At 40.5% G+C, this 25437-nt stretch overlaps 1 protein-coding gene across 6 annotated transcripts in view; it reads right to left on the bottom strand.

Annotated features, from left to right (window-relative positions):
- Smap1 (small ArfGAP 1) overlaps positions 1 to 24947 on the bottom strand; it is a 124780-nt gene extending 99833 nt beyond the window's left edge. For 3 of the 6 annotated variants that reach the window (XM_048353890.1, XM_048353894.1, XM_048353893.1), the window contains exon 1: positions 24633 to 24944. In XM_048353890.1, coding sequence (XP_048209847.1) covers positions 24633 to 24750 — 118 coding nt within the window. In that variant the 5' untranslated portion in view covers positions 24751 to 24944. Of the gene's footprint in view, positions 1 to 24632 lie in introns of all 6 variants that reach the window. The other 3 variants (XM_048353895.1, XM_048353891.1, XM_048353892.1) reach the window with 3 other exon arrangements.
- Positions 24948 to 25437: the final 490 nt, after the last annotated feature.

The following is a 25437-nucleotide window of genomic DNA, read 5'->3' as shown; positions in this document are numbered from 1 at the left end:
CAGAGAAAACAGGCTCTGATACAATCTGGGTTCAGCTTCACAACAGACTCTCCCCTGCTTGCATTAGAGCTTAGAAAATAACAGATTAAATGTCAATCCAAAAATATAGAATACAGCCCCTTCTGGTCCCCTTTACCACCAATTACATTTAATTTTCCTGACTAAAACCCTTTCTTAAAACCCTCTTGTCCTGAGATTCCTTGGTTCCTCAAGGTGTCTCAGATTCTTAGTTTTTTTTTTGATAACTGTACTTCCTCCTGTTGCCTTCCTTCAAAGTCTGCAACACCAGCCCTCTCACCAAACAAGCATACAGTCTTGTCATACGCTTTTTTTTTTTTTTTTTTTTTTTGGCCAGTCCTGGGGCTTAGACTCAGGGCCTGAGCACTGTCCCTGGCTTCTTTTTGCTCAAGGCTAACACTCTGCCATTTGAGCCACAGCGCCACTTCTGGCCGTTTTATGTATATGTGGTGCTGGGGAATTGAACCCAGGGCCTCATATATACGAGGCAAGCACTCTTGCCACTAGGCCATATCCCCAGCCCCTTGTCATACGCTTTAGCAAATACTTTGACTTCCAAAAAGTAATCACTCTCTTTTCTACCTTTCCTCTAAATTTCTGCCTGGGCCCAATGCTCTAGGAATGCAAAGCATGAACACTAAATATATGTACAAACCTGTTTGCCAGGTTTTACGTGGATAACTTATCCCCTTTATCCTTCAATTCTACTCCTCAAAAATGAACTTTCATTAAAAGCTTTCCCTAGTCTCTATTTGAGTGATTTATTTTTTTAACTTTCTGTGTACTGCTTATACACTTACACTTTCCATACAGGTACTGTGAATGCACTGTTTCCTTAAAGTAAAGGTCCTGAAAGACAGTATAAGGCTACTGTTGTATAGATCTTTGCAAACTAGCAAATGAAAAAAAAATTTTTTTAATTTAAAAAATGAGCTAGTGGCTCATGACTGTAATCCTAGCTACTCAAGAGGCTGAGAGTTGAGGATCACAGTTCAAAGAGAGCCAACTCCAGCTGTGAAGATTCCAATTAGCCAGCAATCGTAGAAGGAAGTAGAGCTGTGGCTCAAGAGGTAGAGAACTAGCCGTCAGCAAAAACAACAACAAAAACTAAAGGTCCCAGGTCCTGAGTTCAAACCTCATACCAGAGAGAGAGAGAGAGAAAGAGGAAATTAAAGAAAAAAAAGTTTACTACCAGACTAGAGGAATGGTTCAAGGGACAAATTATCAGACAAACAAGCCAAGTCCAAACCCTTAGTTCAAATATCAGTACCAGAAATTAAATTAAAAAAAAAAAAAAAAGAACGTGCCAGGCGAAAGTGGCTCACTCCTAGAATCTTAGCTACTCAGGAGGCTGAGATCTGGAGATCATGATTCAAGGCCCGGTGAGGAAACTCGTTGAGGCTATCTCCAATTAACAACCAGAAAACCAGATGTGGCACTGTGGTTCAAGTGGTAGAGCAAAAAACGTAAATACCTTATTTTCCCAGAGCCTCTCATAAAGTATTCTGTGCTAGTCTAGTGTCAGAATCTGCTCAATCTGATTGTTTACAAAACTAAATATAATTTTAGGTGCTTCCTATACAGTAATAAAATGACTATGAATGTCAAAAAAAAGGAAGAGAAAGGGGAGAAGGAGGAGGAGAAGGAGGAGAGGGAAGAAGGGTATAGTTACCCTTGAGATATTCTGTACATGTAATGATACAAATACTCACAAAGAAATCAAGAGCCAGCAGTGGTAGACATGAGATTCTTAACTTTAGAAGTCCGTGCTTTTCATCATTAATTTTAGTTTGCCCCTCAAGGATATCAGCAAAGGAGTAAACACATTTCAAGAAACAATTATATAATTACTATTGCTTTTTGTATTTATCCTTTAAATTTGTGAAGAAAGAATATGTATACAGTTCAAGACACAAAGACACTGAAAAACTTAATGGTCAAGAAAAGTACAGGAAAGAGTTGCCAAGCCCCTATCCACTCCAAAAATGAGGAGACAAATCAAACAAGTGAAATGACAAGCATATGAAAATTTTACAATCTTAAAATAAGAAAATTCAAAATACCTTCTTCTTCAACCATATTAAAGAAGTTTTGGGGTTTGTTTTTTTAAATAGGAATACCTAAAGGAGGATGAATATTGTGGAACAGGGTTTTTGTTTGTTTGTTTGTTTGTTTAATGAAAATAGAAGACATAAGGCTAGTTGAAGCAGTGGGAAGGAGGGACGCAGATAGGCAGAATGACGAAGGGAGATTAATTGGGACATATTGTATACATATGTGGAAATGTCATAATAAAAATTCCCATGTGTAACTAATGTATGCTTATAAAATTTATATAAACATTTAAAAATACAATAAGATAAGAACACCCAGGAACAAATTGGGTACAGAACATCAGACATTTTATGTACCCCAGGCCTCCTGGCAACACAGATGAAACAAGTTTCAATCTCCTGTACTCATCAGTATAGCTTTTAGTTTGACAGCAGCGTTGTTTGGAGGCATAAAAGTTAAAAAATAAACACTCAGTAGGAATCAATTACCTCATTTTACTGGGGTTTGAATTCAGGGCTTTGCACTTACTAAGCAGGTGATCTTACCACCTGAGTCACACCTCCAGCCCCTTTTGTTCTGGTTATTTTTTACGTGTCTCACTATTGACTTTCACAGGCCAGTATCACAATTCTATTTATGCTTCCTAGAAGTTAACATTAGCAAATGCCTGTGCAGATAATAAACTTAAATTCTGTACACTGTCCCATGACCCCTATTCTAAACAAATGACATAATCACCTAATTCTCCCCTCACATTTCAGACCCTTCTCAAATCTAATTTTCTTACAAACTATTTCATATTCTTACTGAATCAAATTGTCCTCTAACCTTTGCACTACACTTACTTCTCAAAGAACTTTCAAGATCTTATATAGGTAAGAACCCTTTTCTGTTATTCTGGCATCCTGCCTGCTTCAAAGACAAAATGACCAGCATGGCCTAGAATACGCTAGGACTTACCCAAGAAAATAGAAAATGACCTAGAGAAAAAAAACCTATAGGAGGTTAAGCAGCAGTTCACACAGACTTTGAAGTTAATAAAAACAAGAAAATGAGTAAGTGGCTAGGAATGAAGCAGGCAAAAAGAGAATGAAAAGAACCGGATTGTACAAGCTCAGAAATATTAAAAGCCAAGGACATGGAAGAAAGAGAAAAAAGTTTTCTAACAGATAACCTTTCAAGAATTCAAAAAATTAAATTAAGAATTCCATATTGCATTTCATTGTATTTCTTATGTCCTTTTACATTTACAACTGTTTCTACATCACGAGCTTGATGAAAATCACTAAACTCACATTTAAGTTAATAAATAATTACAACTTCCCCATAAAATATTCTCAGGAGATACATAAAGTCACTAATCTGCCATAAGAATAATGTTCATTACTTGGTATGGATTCTAAAATCTGAACAGAAACATCAAAGATTGATTAAAACATTTTCAATGAGTGAGCTTAGTATAAAAATATCTTCCTGGGCTAAGGCAGAGTACTTTCGATTCCTAGCACTGCAGTGGAATTAAACAAATTATACACTGAAACTATTCCTTAGCTCAATCACTATTATTTGGGACTGATCCTCTCCCCTACAAAAACTAAAAGGTTTTTACCATTTAAAAATGTAGTACCAATTGGGCAAATATATTCCCACCATTATTAAACTATGTATATTATTTTGTTTTGTTCTGACAGTACTAGAACCTGAATTCAAGGCTTCAAGCTTGGTAGGCTGACACTCTACTGTTTGAGCCACACCTACAGCCCATTTTTGCTCCAGTTATTTTTGTAATATAATCCTGCATTTTATCTGGAGGTCCCACAAACTTTTCTGACTGGGTTAGGATGGAACCTCAATCTTCTCACTCACAGCTTTCCAGGTAACTGGGATGACAATGTATCTATGGGCTGAAAACAGCAGTTTTGCAAACTTTTAGCCCTGGCTTGCTTAAACCACAATCCTCTACTTCTCTGACACCTTGCCTGCCACTCATATATTTTACACATTCCCTTCAATATATTATGTTTTTCCCAATATACTTTAGAGTCCACATGTTTCAGGCAAACAAGATATTACCATACTCAGATATTTTACAGTACTTTCACTGTACATTTTAAAATAAAAACCTCAACATTTTTTAACTTTAGTGAGTCTTCATTTTTTTAGTAGCTAGACCTGATATTCTAGGTAGAAGTATTACTATAATAACGTATTAGTAATGAAGTGCTATGCCACTTTACTGTGAGCCACACAGGCACTTCTTGGTTCTTTAAGTAGTAACCCAAGATGGCTAACATAGCCATATAGCATAGGCTGAAACCTGAAGACTTGAAGCCAGCCCAGGTACAAAAGTCCATGAGATTTTTATCTCCAATTGAACTCCAAAAAACTCCACAAGTGGAGCTGTGGCTCAAGTAGTAGAGTATTAGCCTTGAGCAAAAAAGCTCAGGGCCAGGGCCAGTGCCAGCCCCTGAACCTTAGGACACACACAAGTACATGGACACAGACATGGGCATGGACACGGACACACACGGACACACACGGACACACACACACACACACACACACACACAGAGCTCAGGTACAGCTCTCAGATCCTGAGTTCAAGCTCCAGGACCTGTTCAAAGTCTTGAATTTTTTTCTTCTTTTAAACTCTTGTATTAAAAAAATTATTGTTATTATAAGGTTGACATACAGAGGGCTTATAGTTTAATAAGTCAGGTAATGAGTACATTTTCTTTCTTGGACAATCACCCTTCACTTTCTTTAGCTGATCAGTCAAATCAGCCTCTGAGAAAACACTTGATGGTTCAGACCCTATTAAATAGCTTATCCTGGAGTTTGCCCTTAATAACTGAGCACTCTAGTTCAGTGATTCAAAATGGTCCCATTTCTCTTCCTACTACTTGAACTGGGTGGGCATTTTTCTCAAATATTCACTATGAGAATCTGGCTGAGCTTTTAGAGGTAAACCTCATAAAAATGTGGACACCTATAAACAGGTTCCTCTAGAGTTTTTAACTTTCAGACTTGTCCACTCAATTTCAGCAATTTGCCATTTACATGGAGTATATTTCTGCTCTAGTACACTATCATTCTCTGTATTCCTCTGCCTATCCCAACTCATGGACTATAATTTACTGTGACCTTTTTTAAAATGAATTTAAGAAAAGTTGTCAATGTTTTTCATTTTGTTCAACTTTTTTTTAATTAGGATGAGGCAATTTGAAGTTCCTTACCTGCTGAATCAAAAGTCCAAGGCTCCCTTAATGATTTTTTCTAAAACCTAGACAAACATTTATTTGAGGTTTAAAAAATGGGACTAAAAATTTTTTAAAGCTGAGTGTGGTAGCTCACTCCTATAATCCCAGTTACTAAGGAAGTGGACAGGTCCAAACTGGATGTCAGCCCAGACTAAAAGGTTGGAAACTTCATATTAACCAATAAAAATTGGATATGAGCCAGGTACTGTGACTCATGCCTGTAATCTTAGCTACTCAGGAGGCTCAGAGCTGAGGATCACAGTTTGAAACCAGCTCCAGCAGGGAACTCTGAGACTCTCATATCCAATTAACCACCTAAAAACAGGAAGTGGAGCTGTGGCTCAAAGTGGTAGAGAGCTAGCCTTGAGCAAAAGAGCTCAGGGACAGCTCCCAGGCACTGAGTTCAAATACATGACCAGAAGGAAAAAAAAGTTGGGTATGGTAGTGCACTTGTCAACCTACCTATGATGTTAAGTGTAAATAAAAGGACCAAGGTCTAGGCTAGGCAGTCATAATGTGAGACCAATCTGAAAAATAAGCTAAAGCAAAAAAAAGTTCAAGTGGTAGACTGCTTTCCTAGCTAGAGCAAGGCCCTGAGTTCAAGCTTCAGTAATTATCAAAAGAAAAAAAAATCATCGCAAATTCAAAAAGAAAAAAAAAATCACATTTCCTAATGTTTACAGACTAATATAAGAAATGAAGTTGGGGGCTGGGCATATGGCCTAGTGGCAAGAGTGCTTGCCTCGTATACATGAGGCCCTGGGTTCAATTCCCCAGCACCATATATACAGAAAACGGCCAGAAGCGGCGCTGTGGCTCAAGTGGCAGAGTGCTAGCCTTGAGCAAAAAGAAGCCAGGGACAGTGCTCAGGCCCTGAGTCCAAGCCCCAGGACTGGCCAAAAAAAAAAAAAAAAAAAGAAAAGAAATGAAGTTAAAAACTGTCAATAATAAAATTGTCTAAATTCCCAACAACAGATTAAAGCCAAAGAAGAAACTAATCAACTAGTGGCCTCATTTTAACTATGGTAATAGAATCAATTTCTCCAATAAAAAATAAGTTCCAAGAGCAGGGCATGGTAGTTTTAAGACTGTGTAAGCCCAGCCATTTGGAAAGCTAAAGCCAGAAAGATCACTGAACCCAGGTGTTTTGGCAGCCTGGGCAATTTAGCTAGCTAGACTGTCTCAAACTAAAGTTTAAAAGCATTTTAAAGGAGGCAGGGAGCAGCACCCTGGGGATGTTAGCTCAGTGGTAAATACTTCTGTAATATGCATGAAACCCTGAGTTCAATTCATAGTATCATCTACACACAATTTATATTTCCAGTACATAAAATGAACTGCATTTTCAACAAGAAAATAAATTTATTTTAATCTGATAACAAGAGGAGTAATTGGCAGTAATAATGGTGACTTCACTCTTGAAATAAATAATTTTGTTAAAACAGGAAAGGAAAGAAACCACATCAAAGGCAGTGCTTATATAAAATATTTAATAGAATTTTTCTTTTACATCTTAGGATAACTACAGTTAACAAAGTATATTTAAAAACTTACATTTGCCGGGCGCCAGTGACTCACACCTGTAATCCTAGCTAATCAGCAGGCTGAGACCTGAGGATCATGGTTCAAACCCAGCCTGGGCAGGAAAGGCCATGAGACTCTTATCTCCAATAAACTACTCAGAAAAAGCCAGAAGTGACAATGTGGCTCAAGTGGTAGAGCGCTAACCATGAGCACAGAGAGGCTCAGGGACATAGCCCAGGTCAAGTTCAAGTTCCAGGACCAGAAAAAAAATTTTTTTCACAATTACCTACGTAAATTCAAAAAAAGCAATTCTCTTTCATTTATAACCTTGGACACTACTTTTTAAAAAGTAATTTTTAATTAAAAGTGTGTTAAATGACAATCTTTAACATATATTTCAATAATAAGACCAACATCTTTAAATGTGTGATAGAAAAGTATTTCCTTCTAGATTCCAAGCTTGAGTCACCAAGCGCATGACTTACATAGAAATTCATCCAGATGGGTACAATAGCATCAGTATAATTTATTGAAATTTTGAAATAAACTGGATTGAGATTTGAAATAAAATGAAATAAACAAAATGTATTGAAAATAAAATGTGAGTCCTTTCAAGTCTTGCATCAATGCCTCCTTCAGTGAGTCTACACCCTTTTTTTCTCTCTGTAGGCCCCAGGAAGAAGTGGGAAGTCTACAACTATGCAAAGGGTTCCGCTGGGACACGCTAAAAACTTCTTAAAATTCCTGACAGAAGAACACCTAACATGAAATACACAGGTTCAATGGCCTTCAGAATCTGCAGATTTCAATTATGAAGCCTGGTTCCATGGCATTTTTCCCTAAGTTAGTAATCTGTTTCAGGATTCCCATCTTTATATGGGGAAAAAGAATATTTGCTAAGTATGCTAGTAAGCCACATTCTACCTTAAATATATAAAATAGCTGAAATATGCAGTGAATAAACCTTGCAAGCCTGTAAACACCTTATCTTCAAAACTCCTGACAGCCAAATAGGAATATTTTAGGAAATTGGTTTTAATTCCACACATTTCAAATAATCTCTAACCATGTTCTTTTCTACTGCTATCTAAAGAGCAGGTTATTTAATTGGTCAATTCAAGCAAAAACCAGACTCAAACCTAACATTTTCTGATTATATTTTATATCTCAGACTCTATATAAAGTGATTCGTGTATTATATCATTCAATAATTGTCACTGGTAATCTTATTAACAGGTCAACATTTTCATAGAGCTTAACGTTAAAATGGATTTGGAGGTGTAGTAGCTCAGATGTTACAGCACCAGCCAATGAACAAAAGTGTCAGATACTGAGTTCAAGCTCCAGTCTCAGGGAAATAAACATACAATGTGAGAAAAATTGCCTTTTTTTAATCAAAGTGGGTGACTTAAAAGTTTCTGCTTTGACCAGGTGCCTCAGCTCTTAATTATTCAGCTAAGGAAATATCAGCAAGAAAAAGAGAAAAATAAGAGGAACTGCTTTGGAATAAGGAAGGATTCATTAAGGGGAAGGTTTTATCTCCCAAGGATTGCTTGGGTACTATTAGTCTTATTTCAAAGTCTTTTAATGGTCACCTTAGGTAAATACATTTTACCCAATTCAAAGTAGCTGATAACCAGCAGATTGTGATTCTGAACCCAACCAATCTGGGCAGAGGGGTCGAGCCTGCCTGCCCAGAGTGCTTGCTTACCAGAGTTTTGGCTGATGGCACACCCTTCTGCAGATTTTGCTTTGCTGAGGCAATACTTTTTTTGTACTTATGTGACTCCAGGGATGTTTTGGTTTTTTGGAGGGGGAGGGGATGCTGGTCCTAGGCCTTGAACTCAAAAAACCAGACCCTGTCCTTGTGCTTTTTTATTTAGGGCGAGCACTCTACCACTTAAGCCACAACTCCACTTCCAGGTTTTGTGTAATTAATTGAAAATAAAGTCTCACACACTTGCTGCCCCTAGTAGCTTCAAATCATGATCCTTGGATCTCAGCCTCCTGAGTAACAAAGGATTACTTGGTTTGAGTTTCGATTTAACAAAGCTGCTTATAAATACAATGTATCTTGATCAATGTCACTCCTTCAACATTCTTACCCATCCCGCCCCTGCACTTCCCTTCCTCTCAATTTTGTTTTAAAAAAATATACCTGAAAACCAAGTTTTAATTTTGTCTTTATGGAATGGAATGGACATTTTTGTTCCAGCCAAACAAGTCTTTGCCTAATTCAAGGTCTCAAAGACTTTCTCTCATGTTTTATAGTTTTACCTCTTAATAGTTTTATGATCCATTTCAATTAAACTTGTGTATGTTTAAAGTTCAAGGTACATTCTGCTATTATGGCTGTTGTGAAGACTTCTTTAACTCTACTATGAATCATCTTCATTTCTACTCAACACTAACTGACCACTGACCACTCACAGTCTATTTCTCGATTATCATTGTCTGTGTCTATCACATTGTCTGTGTCTACCACGGCCACACTGACTTGAGAACTACAGCTTTATAACTACTGAACTCAGTTTCCACAAGATCTCCAATATTTTTTCTTTTCCAAAAATGTTTGGAGGGCTGGGGATATGGCCTAGTGGCAAGAGTGCTTGCCTCATATATATGAGGCCCTGGGTTCGATTCCCCAGCACCACATATACAGAAAATGGCCGGAAGTGGCGCTGTGGCTCAAGTGGCAGAGTGCTAGCCTTGAGCGGGAAGAAGCCAGGGACAGTGCTCAGGCCCTGAGTCCAAGGCCCCAGGACTGGCAAAAAAAAAAAAAAAATGTTTGGATTGTGTGACCATTATTCTTTACACTCATGAAAACATTTACAATCAGCTTGTCAATTGCTAAAACAAGGATCATGTTAAATATACAGATTAATTTAGGGACAATTGACACTTTTTAAATATTGTCTTGAGAGAGGGAAAGAAGGGGTGACACTGTCCAAAAGAATGTACTCATTACCTAATTTATGAAACAGTAACCCCTGTGTACATCACTTTATAATAACAAATTTAAAAGAAATTAAGTCTTCTAATCCATGAATACAGCATACTTCTCCAATTTCTGTCCATTTTTGTTCTTTGCAGTGTACATATTTTGTTGACTTTACCTTGACGTTTTTAATGTATTATACTAATGAAAATGGTAATTATGTCATCTTCCAATTACTTATTGCCCAATCCAAGTTCTCAAAGTTTCCTACTGTAATACCCAGCTCCTAGGAAAGGACCTAATATATACTAAATAGTCGCTTAAGCCTTTTTTTTAAGTGAAAATATTCCTAGCTTTACCATTTCCTGCTAAATAACAATGAGAGTTATTCAAGTTCTCCATGCCTGTTCTGTTTGTTATAAGTTCTATTTATTAATAAGTAGGATAAAATTTTATAACAGCTACCTGAAAAGGTTGCTCTGAGATTTAAATAAGTTAATATATGCAAAATACAATGTAAAGTGCTACAAGAATAAAATACAATTTGTGTGTAAAATGTAATGTTATTTTTTAACTATCTTTCAACTTGTTTCACTACTTTTTTCTTTCTTTCTTCATTTTTTGGCCAGTCCTGAGGCTTGAACCCTGGGAGCCCTCCCTGAGCTTTTTTTTTTACTCAAGGCTAGCACTCTACCACTTGAGCCACAGCGCCACTTTTGGCTTTTTCTGAGTAGTTTATCGCAGAGTAAGCATCTCAAGGACTTTCCTGACTGACTGGCTTTGGACCGTGATCCTCCGATCTCAGATTACTGAGTAGCTAGGATTGCAGGCTTGGGCCACTGGTGGCAAGCTTTCTTTATCTTTAAACTTCAAATGAATCCACTAGTGTACCTAAGCACAGTGACCTAAGAAGTGGTGGTAGGACCTTTACAGACTGAACCGAAGTGGTCAGATCTCCTCAGACACCGCCCTCAGAAGGCATCAAAGGACCTGGTTAGTTTCTCTTAAAGTGAGTTGTCTGGGAAGTATTCTTGACTGTTCCCACTACCCAGCTTTCGGTCTCACTGTGACCTCTTCCTCTCACTGGCATCCCTGCCCTGATGACATCTAACATAATCTGATGCAACCAGAGCTACTTCCCACAGCCAGCCTTCACTGTGGGAACTTTCAGCTACCCAAACTCTGAGCTAAACAAACCTCTTTTTGAAATAAAGTACCAAATTTCAGGTACTTTATTGTAGCAACGAAAAATTAACAGCCCAGAAATTGATTTATAAACAAAATTGTATGGGTTAAGTCAATTGTTTCCAGTGGTCAGAATATGTCAGTCAAGGGCTGGGGATATAGCCTAGTGGCAAGAGTGCCTGCCTCGGATACACGAGGCCCTAGGTTCGATTCCCCAGCACCACATATACAGAAAACGGCCAGAAGCGGCGCTGTGGCTCAAGAGGCAGAGTGCTAGCCTTGAGCGGGAAGAAGCCAGGGACAGTGCTCATGCCCTGAGTCCAAGGCCCAGGACTGGCCAAAAAAAAAAAAAAAAAAAAAAAGAATATGTCAGTCAATGTTTGTTACAATAATTACAACAATTTAAATAAAATTCCTGTAAGCTTCTTTAATCTTCCATCAAGGAAACTAAAAAGAGGATAAGCAGAAAGAAAAAAAAAAAGCCTGAAATTTCTGTACTTTAATAAGCTGGAGGTGCTTTTCTCTTCCCTTTTCTCAGTTTCTCCTTACTCTATCCTATTATACTAAAAATATTTCCTAAAATTTCAAAAAGAGAAAAGTTAAAAAAAAGCTTGACTTACAAATTGTATAATTAGGGTGTCAATTAATTTACTGCCATAATTAATAGGAATATAGGTTTCAATCATATATCAATGGACAGATGAATGTATAGAGAGAGGTAAAGACAGAGATCTCGCATAGAATAATGAAATACAGTGATGAGAGAATAGTGCACTTGAAAGTAAAGCCTTAAGTTCAAAGCCCCAGTACCACAGAGGGGGAAAAAAAAAAAAAAAGACAAGAATTAGGGTCTGTTAGCTACCCAATGACCCAATGAGTCAGACACCAAGTTCAAGTTCTGGTCTTGGATAAAAAGATGAGGAGACAACATTCAGCTCAAATTTTAAACTGGTAAGTCAGGGAAAAGATCAAAGGTTTCCATCCCAACTGACACTGGGGCTCTGCCACACTTACAAGAGATCAGCATAATTACAAAACTCAAGTTTAGTATTCTAAAGGTACCTTTTGATTGGTAATTTAGTAATAGTCACAGATTTTGGTTAATGTACATTTACGATGTAAGTATTGGCATCATAATAAACACCAAATTCTCAAGGTAAAGTGTACCTTTTATTAAGAATTACTTTAAAGCAGGTTTATACAACTCTAATAAACGCAACAAAAAAAATGTACTCCATCCTCACTGCCTTTGGTGGACTCTAGGACTGGGTCTCCTAACAAGGTTCTGTACATTTCTACTTTGGAAAAAAGTTAAAAGAGCTAGAACACTCCTTGGAAGGCAAAATTTTGAAGTAAATTAAGTTCTTCCAACCATTTCCACAGAGAAAGCACAAATGTTTCACAGGCCACATTCTTACAGTATTAGAAACTGACAAAAATTTCTAACAGACATTTATAGCAACCACAGTACTTCCTGCCATCAAAAGTTCTGTGGGTGAGAAGCAACTACAGCAGTGGTAGCAATGGCAATATGTATGTCCTTGAAAGCAGTTCAGGAATAGATCCTTACCTTCCTCCACCGGCTCTTAATAATAATTTCTTTAAGTCTCTATTTAATTTAGAACATAGCTATAGATTTTTTCCTGTTTATACAATGATTAATACATTGACATTACACAAATCTAGGTCATCTTACCCTCTTCCTTGGACTTAAATACATCTCACCTGGTGACTTCCCTACACTCTTTCATCACCCATTCTTCAATTATGTGACTGACCTGCTACTTCCAAATCTGATCATATTTAAAGGTAGCTTACAAAAAAATGGCCATATGAAAAATCTTTTCTTCTTTTTATATTCCTCTAATTCTGTGTTTACATAGCTGTGTCCTTTAATACCTTTTCTACCAGGTGAATTCCCACTCCATCTTCAGAACCTAGCTCACCCAAGACTCCAGTGATTCCTAACAGGCCATTCCCTTTGACAGGTCCAGCCTTTCACACACACTGACAAGGACCCAGTATATATTCATTCATTCATTCAAAAGTTATTTGCTGAATTACTATCATATACACTGGGGCAGGGAAAATACCCTAAGCAAGATAAACTAGAGATCCTCTGCAGCTATAATCCAACAGAAGTATAGAGCACCTAATAACTCAATAAAGTTCAATCATAATATGGCAAGTGCAATAAGTCAAGGTCTTGTTTTTAAATTTACAAACTAGAAGTGTAATTTCGTTTGGAAGGTTCGAAGAGAATTATTTCCCTGGAAAAGACATTTAAGGAAAAACTGAAAATGAATAGGAGCTAAACCAGTCTGGTTTTGGTTTTTGTTTTGTGTTTTAACTTGGAGAGCTTAGGGAAGAAACAGCATACGCAAAGGCCTTGAAGCAGCATTCTAGGAATTGTGAAGAAAACCAATGGGCAAAAGTCAGAGGGCAGGAAAACAGACTCAGGGATAAACAAGGAAGTATTTCTCTTTTCTTTTCTTTTTTTTTTTGCTAGTCCTGGGGCTTAGACTCAGGGCTTGGACAATGTCCCTAGCTTCTTTTGCTCAAAGTTAGCACTCTACCACTTGAGCCACAGCGCCACTTCTGGCTTTTTTTTTTTCTGTTAATGTGGTGCTGAGGAATCGAACCCAGGGCTTCATGCATGCAAGGCAAGCATTCTTACCACTGAGTCATATTCCCAGCCCCAGAAGTGTTTCTTAAAGCCACTACCACAGCACTTAGAACATCAGTTTACAAATATTCACTTGCAAATATACAATTCCCAACCTAACCCACCTTCCCAATTCCCAAACTAACCAATCTTCTTTAGGTCTTACAAATTATCTTGCCCCAAACCTAACAGAGAGCTTACCAAACTGTCTTCAAGTCAAAATCAATGCAATGAAAAAAATGAATGTTTGCTCTGAGCAAGAAGAAAAGAATTTAAGTTCTCAATGGTAGATAGCCTAATAAAAAGAAAGTTAAGTCAGGCACCAGTGGCTCATGCCTATAATCCTAGCTACTCAGGAGGCTGAGATCTGAGCTGGAGCAGGCAACTCCTATGACTCCTATCTCCAAGAACCAAAAAAGCCAGAAGTGGAGATGTGGCTCAAGTGGTACAAACCTAGCCGTGAGCACAAAAGCTCAGGGGCAGTGCCTGGGTCCTGAGTTCAAGACCCACAAATGGTGTGTACACGCACAAACACAACACACACACCGAACTCTAGGGTTCTATCTGCACAAGAACTTCCTGGGCAACCGATTTATTTTCATGTCATATATTTCTAAATCAGAATCAAAGCTGGAATTACTTGTGGACAAAGCTTTAAATTCTGAAAACATAACCATCAACTCAACCAACAGAACTACTTTAACACTCCTACACAATCACAAAAGCACCCAGAATTGTGGCATCTGCCCTGTTCTTATTCTCCAGTTGCTCAATTTATTTCTAAGTGCAGGATCAAGAACAGGAAATTGGCACCTATACCATCATGTTCTTCTTACTCCCTAAATACTGTCAGGACAGGAAACACAAACTGGTGACTCAGAAAATGTCAAAACCCAACAATAAGGAAACCGAATAGTGCAATTTCAAACAGGTTTCTCCAAAGATCAGTGCAGGATGTGTTATTTGCAAGATTGAGTTGACGATGAAGTAACTTCTACATACATGAGGAACACACATTTTAGATGGTAAGAAAACAACATATAGGGAGGAAGATGGCGCCGCCACAGTAGGGAGGCACCCCGACTCGCTCCAACTGAATAGCGAGCTGGGAACTCCAGAACCCAACACCCCATCAAGAACCCAGCAAACCCAGCAGCCAGAAGCAGTGGAGAAACACAGGAAAACAAAAAGGAGCAAAAAAGAAGAGCCTATAACCTGCACGGAGCCGGAGAATCTCCGGGGTACCTTCCCCCCACCAGCCGACCCTGGCCCAAACAGGGCCAGGCTGGGAAAGGGGACCCGGCGATCGGGAGACCGACTGCCAAAAACTCACACCGGGAGAGCAGAGTCCAGACAGCAGGACTCCACAGAACCCAGGGAGAGCGTGGACCAAGACACATGGCGACAGCGGCGACTAGAAGTTCGGGGCCACATGGCTGGGAACAAACGTGAGCGGCAGGGGATCCGAGCGGTGCAGAAGGGGAGAGCCGGGGACGCCACCACGACCTTTCGCCACACCACAGCACTCCACCCCCGAAGGACCAACAGCGGCGCGAGAGACACACACAATCAGGACCAGTGAGTCCGCCATTACCGCCTCCCCCAGCAGGAGACCAGCTATCAGAGACCCAAACCCTACAAAGAAGCTAGATTTCCCTTCCTCCCCCTCCCCAACCCCAGGGAACAAAGAATCCCCAAATCAGGCGGGAAGGTCCCATCAGGCTCTGGAAAGACACAGGAGTTAACAGGGGAAGGGTGGAGCAGAATCAAGGCTGCCAAAGATGGGCTGGGGATATGGCCTAGTGGCAAGAGTGCTTGTCTTGTATACATGAGGCCCTGGGTTCAATTCCCCAGCACCACATATATAGAAAACAGCCAGAAGTGGCGCTGTGGATAAAGTGGCAGAGTGCTAGCCTTGAGCGGGAAGAAACCAAAGACAGTGCTCAGGCCCTGAGTCCAAGCCCCAGGACTGGCCAAAAAAAAAAAGGCCGCCAAGGAACCTGAACTGGCCGCACCGGCCCCGCACCTTTCCCAACAGGGTCCTGGGGGCGGCAGGCAGTGCAACCCAAGGCGCCTGGACCTCGCGGACGATTACAACTAAAATCACAGGCACTGGTGGGCAATACCAGCACAGCAGGGACACCTGGGCCTGATCACATGCCCCACTCGCAGCAAGCGCAGTCTGGGGGCACTAACCCAACTCCGACAACTGATCCCACTGTGCCCCACACATACCGCCCCCCACACCCACAGCGGACCCGCGGGAGGGCGCAAGCACAACCCAACAACCCAGGGCTCGCTCTGGTAGGCGTGCCCCGTCAGGTGGGCGGGCCACAGCGGCAGGTCCCATTGTAGTGGGCACACAGTGCACAGGTGGGTGGGGCCCCGGAGACAGCGCCCACTCTGGTAGGCACGCCTGCACTGAAGGGTGGACCGCCCCTCAACAACACCAGCCCTTGAGCAGTCCACACAGGAAGGCGAACAGCCTGAGAGGTGAGCTCCTCTGACCAAGGTAAAGAGTAGAAAAAAGAACCAAAGAAAAGATAAGTCTCGGCTGGGAATATGGCCTAGTGGCAAGAGTGCTTGCCTCATATACATGAAGCCCTGGGTTCGATTCCCCAGCACCACATATATAGAAGAAAAAGAAAAAAGCCTCCATGCCACGCTGAATCAGGGACAAGCAAACCCCCACCAGGGGCACACTAGGGTCAGCACAACACAGCGGCAGGACACTGTCCCGCGGAGAAAGACACAGAACCTACCGGCCCCCAAGTGCAAGGAGAGTGGCCACCTCAGCAACAACCAAGAAGGTCACGCTCACCCATTGGGAAGCAAGGTTCAGCAGCCAAAACCCAAACCCAGAGCCAGGACACCAGGACACAAGGCTCCCACTGACGGACCAGCGGGAACCAGCACAAAGCCAAACCAAGGAAGCTACCCACAGATCTCCAGATGCACAAATCACAAAGAAATATAACAGTTCATCAAAGGGCAAGACAACTCACCAACCCCAAAAAGCAGCACGACTGAAGAGGAGATGGAGAATAAAAAAGCAAATGAGGCCATGTTAACAGAAATGATGGAAAGCGTCAGAAACGAAATCAGAAAACAATTCCAGGAGTTTAGAGTAGAAGTCTCCAAGGACATCCAGGAAGCCAAGAAAGAAAAGAATGAAAAATGGATACAATGCAAACCTCAGTTAAAGAAGATTAACATCGTGAGAAGTGAAATGCATGAAAAAATACATTTAAAATACAACTATTTAAAGGAAGAAATTTCCACATAAAGAGCTGATCTGACAACCATAAACAGCTCTCTGACATACATAAACAACGCAACTGAATCCACAGCACAAAGAATTGACCATATGGAATCCAGAATCTCTCGCTTGGACCATGATGTAGCCGACAAGAACCAGAAAATGACCACACTCCAAGAAACGCAGAAGCTTCAGGTCAGACTAATCTAGGAACTAGTGGACAAAGACAAGAGATATAATCTGTGCATAACTGGAACAGAAGAAGGAGCCAAATACCAGAGCAGAGGGCTTCATCATATTTTCAATAAAGTTATTGCAGAAAACCTCCCCAATCTCACAAGGGACCCCATCCAGATAACTGAGGCCTACAGGACACCTGGCAGACCAGACCCTAGAAAAGCCACGCCAAGGCACATAATATTCAAAACTTCAGATCTCAAGAATAAAGAGCAAATTATGGATGCAGCCAAAGCGAAGAAAGAAATTTACTACAATGGGAAGAGGATCCCAATAACAGCAGACCTCTCCACACAAACCTACCAAGCACAAAGTGAGTGGAAGAACACCATCCGAGTTCTACAGGCCAACAACTTGCAACCAGCAATTCAATATCCAGCGAAGTTAGAGTTCACATTCCAGGGAAAAACCAGATCTTTCCATAGCAAAGAGGATCTAAAGGAGTATGTGAATAAAAAACCAGCCCTACAGCGAATTCTAAGAGGGGAATCCCACCCAACAGAAATCATACAGGACACACAGATAGAAACAGAAAGAAACTACAACAGCCAGAGCCCAACAGAAAGAGCAGCTCACTAAAGACAAGGGAAAAAAAAAAAACAGAGGAAAAAACAGCCCAATAAGAAAATGAAAGGAGAAAAAACACCTTATCCTTGATCTCTTTGAATATAAACGGTATAAACTCTCCAATAAAGAGGAGCAGACTAGCAGAATGGATACAAAAACAAAAAGTTGCTATATGTTGTCTACAAGAGACCCACCTTACAGCAAGGGACAAAAACAGGCTCCAAATGAAAGGATGGAGCAAGATCTTCCAAGCAAACGCACCTACCAAAACGGCAGGTGTAGCCATCCTGATCTCAGACAAGCTGGACTTCTCATTAAAATCAACTCAAAAAGACAAAGAAGGACACTACATATTAATACAAGGAAAAATCCAGAACCAAGATATCACGGTGATAAATGTATACTCACCCAACAAAAGAGGCCCTACATATGTCAAGCAAATTCTCACAGAACCACAGAACAAGATAGACCCAAACACAATCATAGTGGGTGACTTTAATACCACACTCTCTCCAAGAGACAGATCCAACACCCAGAGGATCAGCAAGGGAGCTGAGGACCTAAGTAACACCATATCCCAAATGGATCTGACAGATCTATACAGAATCTTCCACCCTACAGAGACCCAATACACCTTCTTTTCAGCAGCCCATGGATCATACTCCAAAATAGACTATGTCATAGCCCACACAAAGAACCTCAGCAAATACAAAAGTATTGATGTCATCCCATGTATTATATCTGACCACAGTGGATTAAAGGTAACCCTCAATAACAACGGTTACCACAGAGGCTATACACATTCTTGGAGGCTAAACCCCACACTGTTATCCAACACTTGGGCCACAGACCAAATTAAAGATGAAATCAATGAATTCATAAGCCACAATGAATGAAAGTACATCACAAAGAAACCTATGGGACACAGCTAAGGCAGTACTGAGGGGCAAGATCATTGCCCTCAGCACTCACATTAAAAGAATGGAAGCAGAGCAGGTGAATAACCTCACGATGAAACTAAAACAACTGCAGAAACAAGAAATGATCGAATCTAAAATGACTAGGAGGAGAGAGATCACAAAGATTAAAGAAGAGATAAATCTGATTGAAAATAGAAAGACCATTCAACAAATAAATAAGACTAAAAGCTGGTTCTTTGAGAAAATAAATAAAATTGACAGACCCCTCGCAAGACTTACAAAAAAAAAAAGAAGAGAAGAGACTCATATACGTAAAATCAGGGACTCCACCGGAAAAATTACAAGTGCACATGATATTCAAACAATCATAAGGAGCTATTTCCAGAACCTCTACTCACTAAAAAACAATAATTTTACAGCAATGGATCAATTCTTAGAGAAGTACAAACTGCCCAAACTGAACCAAGAAGAAATAAATCAACTAAATAAACCAATAACTTACAGTGAGATACAGGGGGTAATCAAGAACCTCCCAACAAAGAAAAGCCCAGGCCCAGATGGATTCACCAACGAATTCTATAAAACCGTTAGTGAGGAGCTAATACCAATACTCCTCAAACTCTTCCGCGAAATAGAAACAGAGGGAGAAATCCCAAACTCATTCTATGAAGCTAATATCATACTCATTCCCAAACCAAGCAAAGACCCAACAAAAAAAGAGAACTACAGACCAACATCACTAATGAACACAGACGCAAAGTTCCTCAATAAAATATTAGCTAACAGGATCCAGAAACTGATCAAGAAAATTATACATCATGACCGAGTAGGCTTCATCCCGCAGTCACAAGGATGGTTCAACATCTGTAAATCAATCAACGTAATTCACCACATAAACAGAACTAAAATCAAGAATCACATTGTTATCTCAGTTGATGCCCAAAAAGCCTTCGACAAAATACAACATCCATACTTATTAAAAGCTTTGGAGAGAACAGGAATAGATGGAACATTCCTCAAAACAATAAAAGCCATATACAACAGACCAACTGCTAACATCATATTAAATGGAGAAAAACTTAAATCATTCCCCCTAAACTCAGGAACAAGACAAGGATGCCCACTCTCCCCACTTCTTTTCAACATAGTGCTGGAATCCCTAGCCATAGCAATAAGGCAAGAGGTGGACATCAAAGGGATCCACATCGGCAAGGAAAAAAATCAAGTTATCCCTTTTCGCAGACGACATGATCTTATATCTGAAGGACCCAAAAAACTCAGTCCCCAAACTCCTACACCTAATAAACCATTTTGGCAAAGTAGCAGGATACAAAATCAATCCACAAAAGTCAGCAGCTTTTCTGTACACCAGCAATGTACAAGCAGAAAAGGAAATTATGGAAACGATTCCATTTACGGTAGCCAAAAAAAAAAATAATAAAGTACCTAGGGATCAACCTAACCGAGGACATGACGGACCTATTTAATGAGAACTATAAAAATCTAATAAGGGAAATCAAAGAAGACACAAAGGAGATGGAAAGACCTCCCATGCTCATGGGTAGGAAGAATCATTATAGTGAAAATGGCCATATTGCCCAAATTGTTATACAAATTCAATGCAATCCCTATCAAAATCCCAGTCACATTCTTCACTGAAATAGAGAAAGTAATCCATAAATTCATATGTAACAGCAAAAGACCTAGAATAGCCAAAGCAATTCCAGGTAAAAAAAAGCAGTGCAGGAGGTATCACAATACCAGACTTCAAGCTCTACAACAGGGCCATCATAACAAAAACAGCCTGTTATTGGTATAAAAACAGACCAGAAGACCAATGGATTAGAAATGAAGATCCAGAAATAAAACCGCACTCTTACAGTCAGCTGATATTCGACAAAGGAGCTAAAGACATACAATGGAATAAACATAGCCTCTTCAACTACTGGTGCTGGGAGAACTGGGCAGCCATATGCAGAAAACTCAAAGTAGACCCAAGCCTATCACCATGCACCAAGATCAGCTGAAAATGGATCAAGGACCTCAATATCAAACCTGAATCCTTGAAACTACTGAAGGACAGAGTAGGAACTTATAGGCACAGGAAGGAACTTCCTCAATAGAGTCCCAGGGGCACAACAAATAGGGGAGAGACTCGACAAATGGGACTACTACAAATTAAAAAGTTTCTGCACAGATAAGGACATAGCCACCAAAATAGAAAGACAGCCAACCATATGGGAAAGGATCTTTACCAGCACAGCAACAGACAAAGGCCTAATATCTGTCATCTACAGAGAACTCAAAAAACTAAGCCCCTCCAAGCCCAGTAAACCAATTAATAAATGGACAAAGGAGCTAAAGAGAGACTTCACAAGAGAAGAAATAAAAATGGCAAAGAAACATATGAGGAAATGTTCAACATCCCTGGTAGTAAAGGAAATACAAATAAAAACAACCCTGAGATACCACCTCACTCCAGTTAGAATGGCCTATACTCTGAACTCAGGCAACAACAAATGCTGGAGGGGGTACAGGGAAAGAGGAACCCTTCTCCATTGTTGGTAGGAGTGCAAATTAGTACCAACACTTTGGAGAACAGTATGGAGGTGTCTCAAAAAGCTCAATATAGACCTACCCTATGACCCAGCCATACCACTTCTAGGCATCTATCCTGAACAGCAGGTCCCAAGATATCAAAAAGACATTTGTACTTCCATGTTTATCACGGCACAATTCACAATAGCCAAAATATGGAAACAACCCAGATGCCCCCCCACAGATGAATGGATCCAAAAAATATGGTACCTATACACAATAGAATATTACATAGCGATTAGGAATGGTGAAATATTGTTATTCACAGGGAAATGGTCAGAACTTGAACAAATAATGTTGAGCGAGACAAGCCTAGAACACAGAAAACAAAGGGGCATGATCTCCCTGATATCTGACTGTTAAGAAAGGGAGATGGAGAAACAGTAGAGACCAGGTCTGTGAAACCAAAAACTGCTTGTCAAATCGTATTTCCCACAGGATTGGGGCAGCGATCCAACAGTATGTAACTAAAGCCAAACAACTACTCAATATATAAGGTCAATAATTGACCTCTCAGTGGAATACAGTAGCTCAAAAACTATGTTTATACGTTCATATAAGACTACTGTCAACATATTGTCTAATATCCACATTACATTTAAAGCTCTAGGCGAATTTTCTTGGGCTTGGCCACGTGGATACTGTATACGTTCTTGATACATTGTGTATTGTATATATGTCTACCTGACCTAGAGAAGGGAAAGAAAAACAGGGCATAAGATATCACAAGAAATGTACACACTGTCCTACTATGTAACTGTACCCTTTTTGCACAACACCTTGTCAAAAAAATTTGTATTTCAATAAAGAAACAAAGAAAGAAAGAAAACAACATATATATGCAAAATGTATGTAACCTCTTAATAACTGAGTTATACAATGAAGCCCTTGACACATCTTTTTAAAATGAATCTCCATATTTTTATTTAATACATTCATTACATCATTTGGCATATGTAATAATATATCCACAACTGTGTAACAAGCCAAAAATTCTACTGTAATAGAGCTCTATAATGAGTCTCAACTAAAGACACAAAATGTTGCAAAAATATATTTAATTCTATACTTTACATAGCACATGTCTGTGGTGTCACATGGAGGCAAGAAAAAAAAAATCTGAGACCAGCCTGGGCTGCATAGCAAGATCCCGAGCCTCAATTCCTACTACCACACACACAAAAGAAGAGCTTGCATATACACATACAAAATTTCCTGTTAGAATAGTAATTTGCTAATGTTGTATGGCTCAAGCCTACTCAAATACCATCATATTACTGAAATGTAACATTTATGTAATATTGGTAAAATAAGACCTCAAAAAAATCTATCAATTCTCCCATTATATCATTTTTTAAATTATTATAACCACAAACAAACCTAACTAGACCAATTAATGGTCTACAATGGTCATAAAAGATCAAAATAATTTACAAAATTTTTAACATTTTTCTGTATTTAGCAGAATCAAGGAAAAAAATCTTTCTAAATCATGACAGTGAAACTCATGACCTTCAAGTTACACTGAACTCTTGGAACTACTCTTTCTAATACTACTCTTTTTTTTCCTACATCCTCCATTTCTCAAAAAACTAAACAAAGTCAAAATTTAAAAAGTACTTACTCAGTGTGTATCACTTGACTTTAGTGGCAATACAAATAGTGAGGAAAACAAATGCTTCCTTCTCTTCAGGTTAAAAGAAGCAAAACTTCTTATTCTAATTTAAAGAAGTACAAGATTCTCTTTTTCCCTCCAACTCCCTTACCCCCCAAAAAAGTAAATGAGAAAATGTTACCCTATGATTAATAAAGGCTGTTTAAAACTAATTATTTTATGAAGCACAAGTAAACACTTGATTTTACAAAATACTTTGTGGAGAAAGAAATCTGAACAAAATTTATTTTTAAATAATTTCCATACATAAAAGGAAGCTACTGAAACTATTATTATTTAAATGTAACATTTCATTTTACCAACCTCTATCTAATCATGTTACGATTTATTGCTGCAAATGACAAAATGTGAGTAAAATTTCAGCTCCTTCTTATGACCTCCTAGAGACCTATTTTTTTAAGTATTTTGCTACTACAATAATAAGCAATTGAGTCTGGATACAGTAATAGTATACACTATTACCAAAATACCACACATACAAAATCAATTATCAGGCCACCAAATGTTGCAAGAAGAATCAGGCAGACAGTTTTGTTAAAAGTTATTGCCTTAAGATTATATAGGATGAATATAAATATAAGTAGGATATGTAAAACCTGATTCAGTCAGGTTACTATGATATTGAAAAGTGCTTTAAAAATGACCTAGTCACAGTATCCCCACATGATTCTTCCAATAATCCAGTACCTATTAAGACAGTAGACCAACACTGATGCTGTGTGTGTGGTTCAAGTCTAATCAAATATATTTTCAGCTTAAATGTGACTTAGAGTGAGAGAACATAGTATAGCCTCAAGTAAAAGTCTTGGTCAAGTAATAATGAAAAAAATCTTAAAAGCATTCGCCAAGACACTCTCGATTTTGAAGGACTACATATTTCTCAGTGAATAATCAAATAAACCAATTTATAATTAATAAGATGTTTTTTCCTAACTACCGAGGAAAATTTGTTCTTAAAAATCTGAAAGATTCTTCCCCAAGAGGTAACTTAGAAGACATCATAATGTAAATCACATATCGAAATACAAAATATATCAGCTAAAAAAAAGCTCAGGCAGAAACTCTCCGACTGAATATAAATTAAAATTAGGTCTTTTCCATCTCTATAGGTTTACATTGCCTTCAGCGTATAAGAAAATGGACAAACCTGGGTCTTCATCTTTCCTCAAAAATAGTTTATCTTCAGACCATAAACCCTGTGGCAATACGACTACTAATAAAGCCCCTTCTCTGATTATTTTAGTGGTGAGAGTCCCAATCCGTCAAGAAGGCCCACGGGCCCTTTCTCAGGAAACAGAAGAGCCCGGTAGTAGTAAAGCTGTCAGGTGGGCGGGCAGGTGGGGCTCCATCGAGGACACAGGAAGGGGGTTACATTTCACCCAGATGGATCGGGGAGGCCGTGACCCGCGGCGGCCAAACCACCAAAAGCCACCCTTGAACCCCAGCAAGGGTCGCTGGGAGCCCGAAGGCCACCCTTGAGCCCCAGCACTGTTTTGGCTCCTCTGGGCTCGTCCCCGGCAGCCTCCGGTAGCGAGAACCCCTCGGTCGGGGCGGGGCCTCCGGGCCCGACCCAGCCGCCGCCCGGCGGACTGAGGGTCGCCCGGCACCCGCCCGCCCGCCCTCGCCCGCGCTCCTCAGGGCCGGGGCGGCGGCCCTCGAAAGGCGGCACGGCCACGGGAAGGTCACCGGTCACAGGAGGCCCCGACCCGCGCGGCGCCGGTCCCGAGCTACCTTTGGCCTCGCAGTCGGCGCAGTACTTGTTGTCTTCCTCCCGCAGCAGTTTGGACAGGATGAGCTGGTGCTGCTCGTTCAGCTTCTGCGCCTTCTCCCGGCAGGAGCGCGTCGCCATGTCGGCAGTGGGGAGCCCGGCGGCTACGGCGCGGCGGACGCTGTCGTTGTCGAAGGCCGGCCGCGGGAAGCACCCGGAACCGCTGCGACCACGGGAGGACTCCGCCGAGGGAGCGGTGGCGGCGGGGGCAGCGGGAACGGGAGGACGGGTGGCGGCGGTGGCAGCGCCGACGTGTCCCGCCTCCTGGCCGGCGCCTCCTTGCCCGGCGCCCGCCGCACGCCCCGCCCAAGCCCGCGAGGGGAGGTGGGGGAGGGAGGCAGGAAGCGGAGGGGAACTGGGGGGAGGGGGGAGGGAAGACCACAGGCTTCCGGGAGGATCACAGGCTTCCGGGACGCCCTCTGGAAGGCACCGACGGCTGCGCATGCGCAGGGCTGCTGCAGCGCACGCGCAAGCGCCCCCGGCTGGCCTGAGCTTGCAGCGGGAGGCTTTTGCCCAAGGTGATTCCAGACATGTGGAGTGTGCTCCGCAGTGTGGACTCCTCTCTTTGGGAAAGTGATTGTCCCTCAGAACTTCTAGTAATCTGGTTACTAGAAACGTGTATTACAAGGAAGCATCTTTTGTTTCCTTACTTTTGTTAACAAGACATTGGAAAGACAGTGATTGGAGAGATGAAGTTATTTATTCCATGTTTATTCCTTTGCAGTTTTGAAACAGACACTATTCTAGAAGCTAAAGACATGCTTGGGA

The sequence above is a fragment of the Perognathus longimembris genome, chromosome 9 (genome assembly GCF_023159225.1).
Source record: "Perognathus longimembris pacificus isolate PPM17 chromosome 9, ASM2315922v1, whole genome shotgun sequence".
Lineage (NCBI taxonomy): Eukaryota > Metazoa > Chordata > Mammalia > Rodentia > Heteromyidae > Perognathus > Perognathus longimembris.
This window is presented reverse-complemented; position numbering and strand designations above follow the sequence as displayed.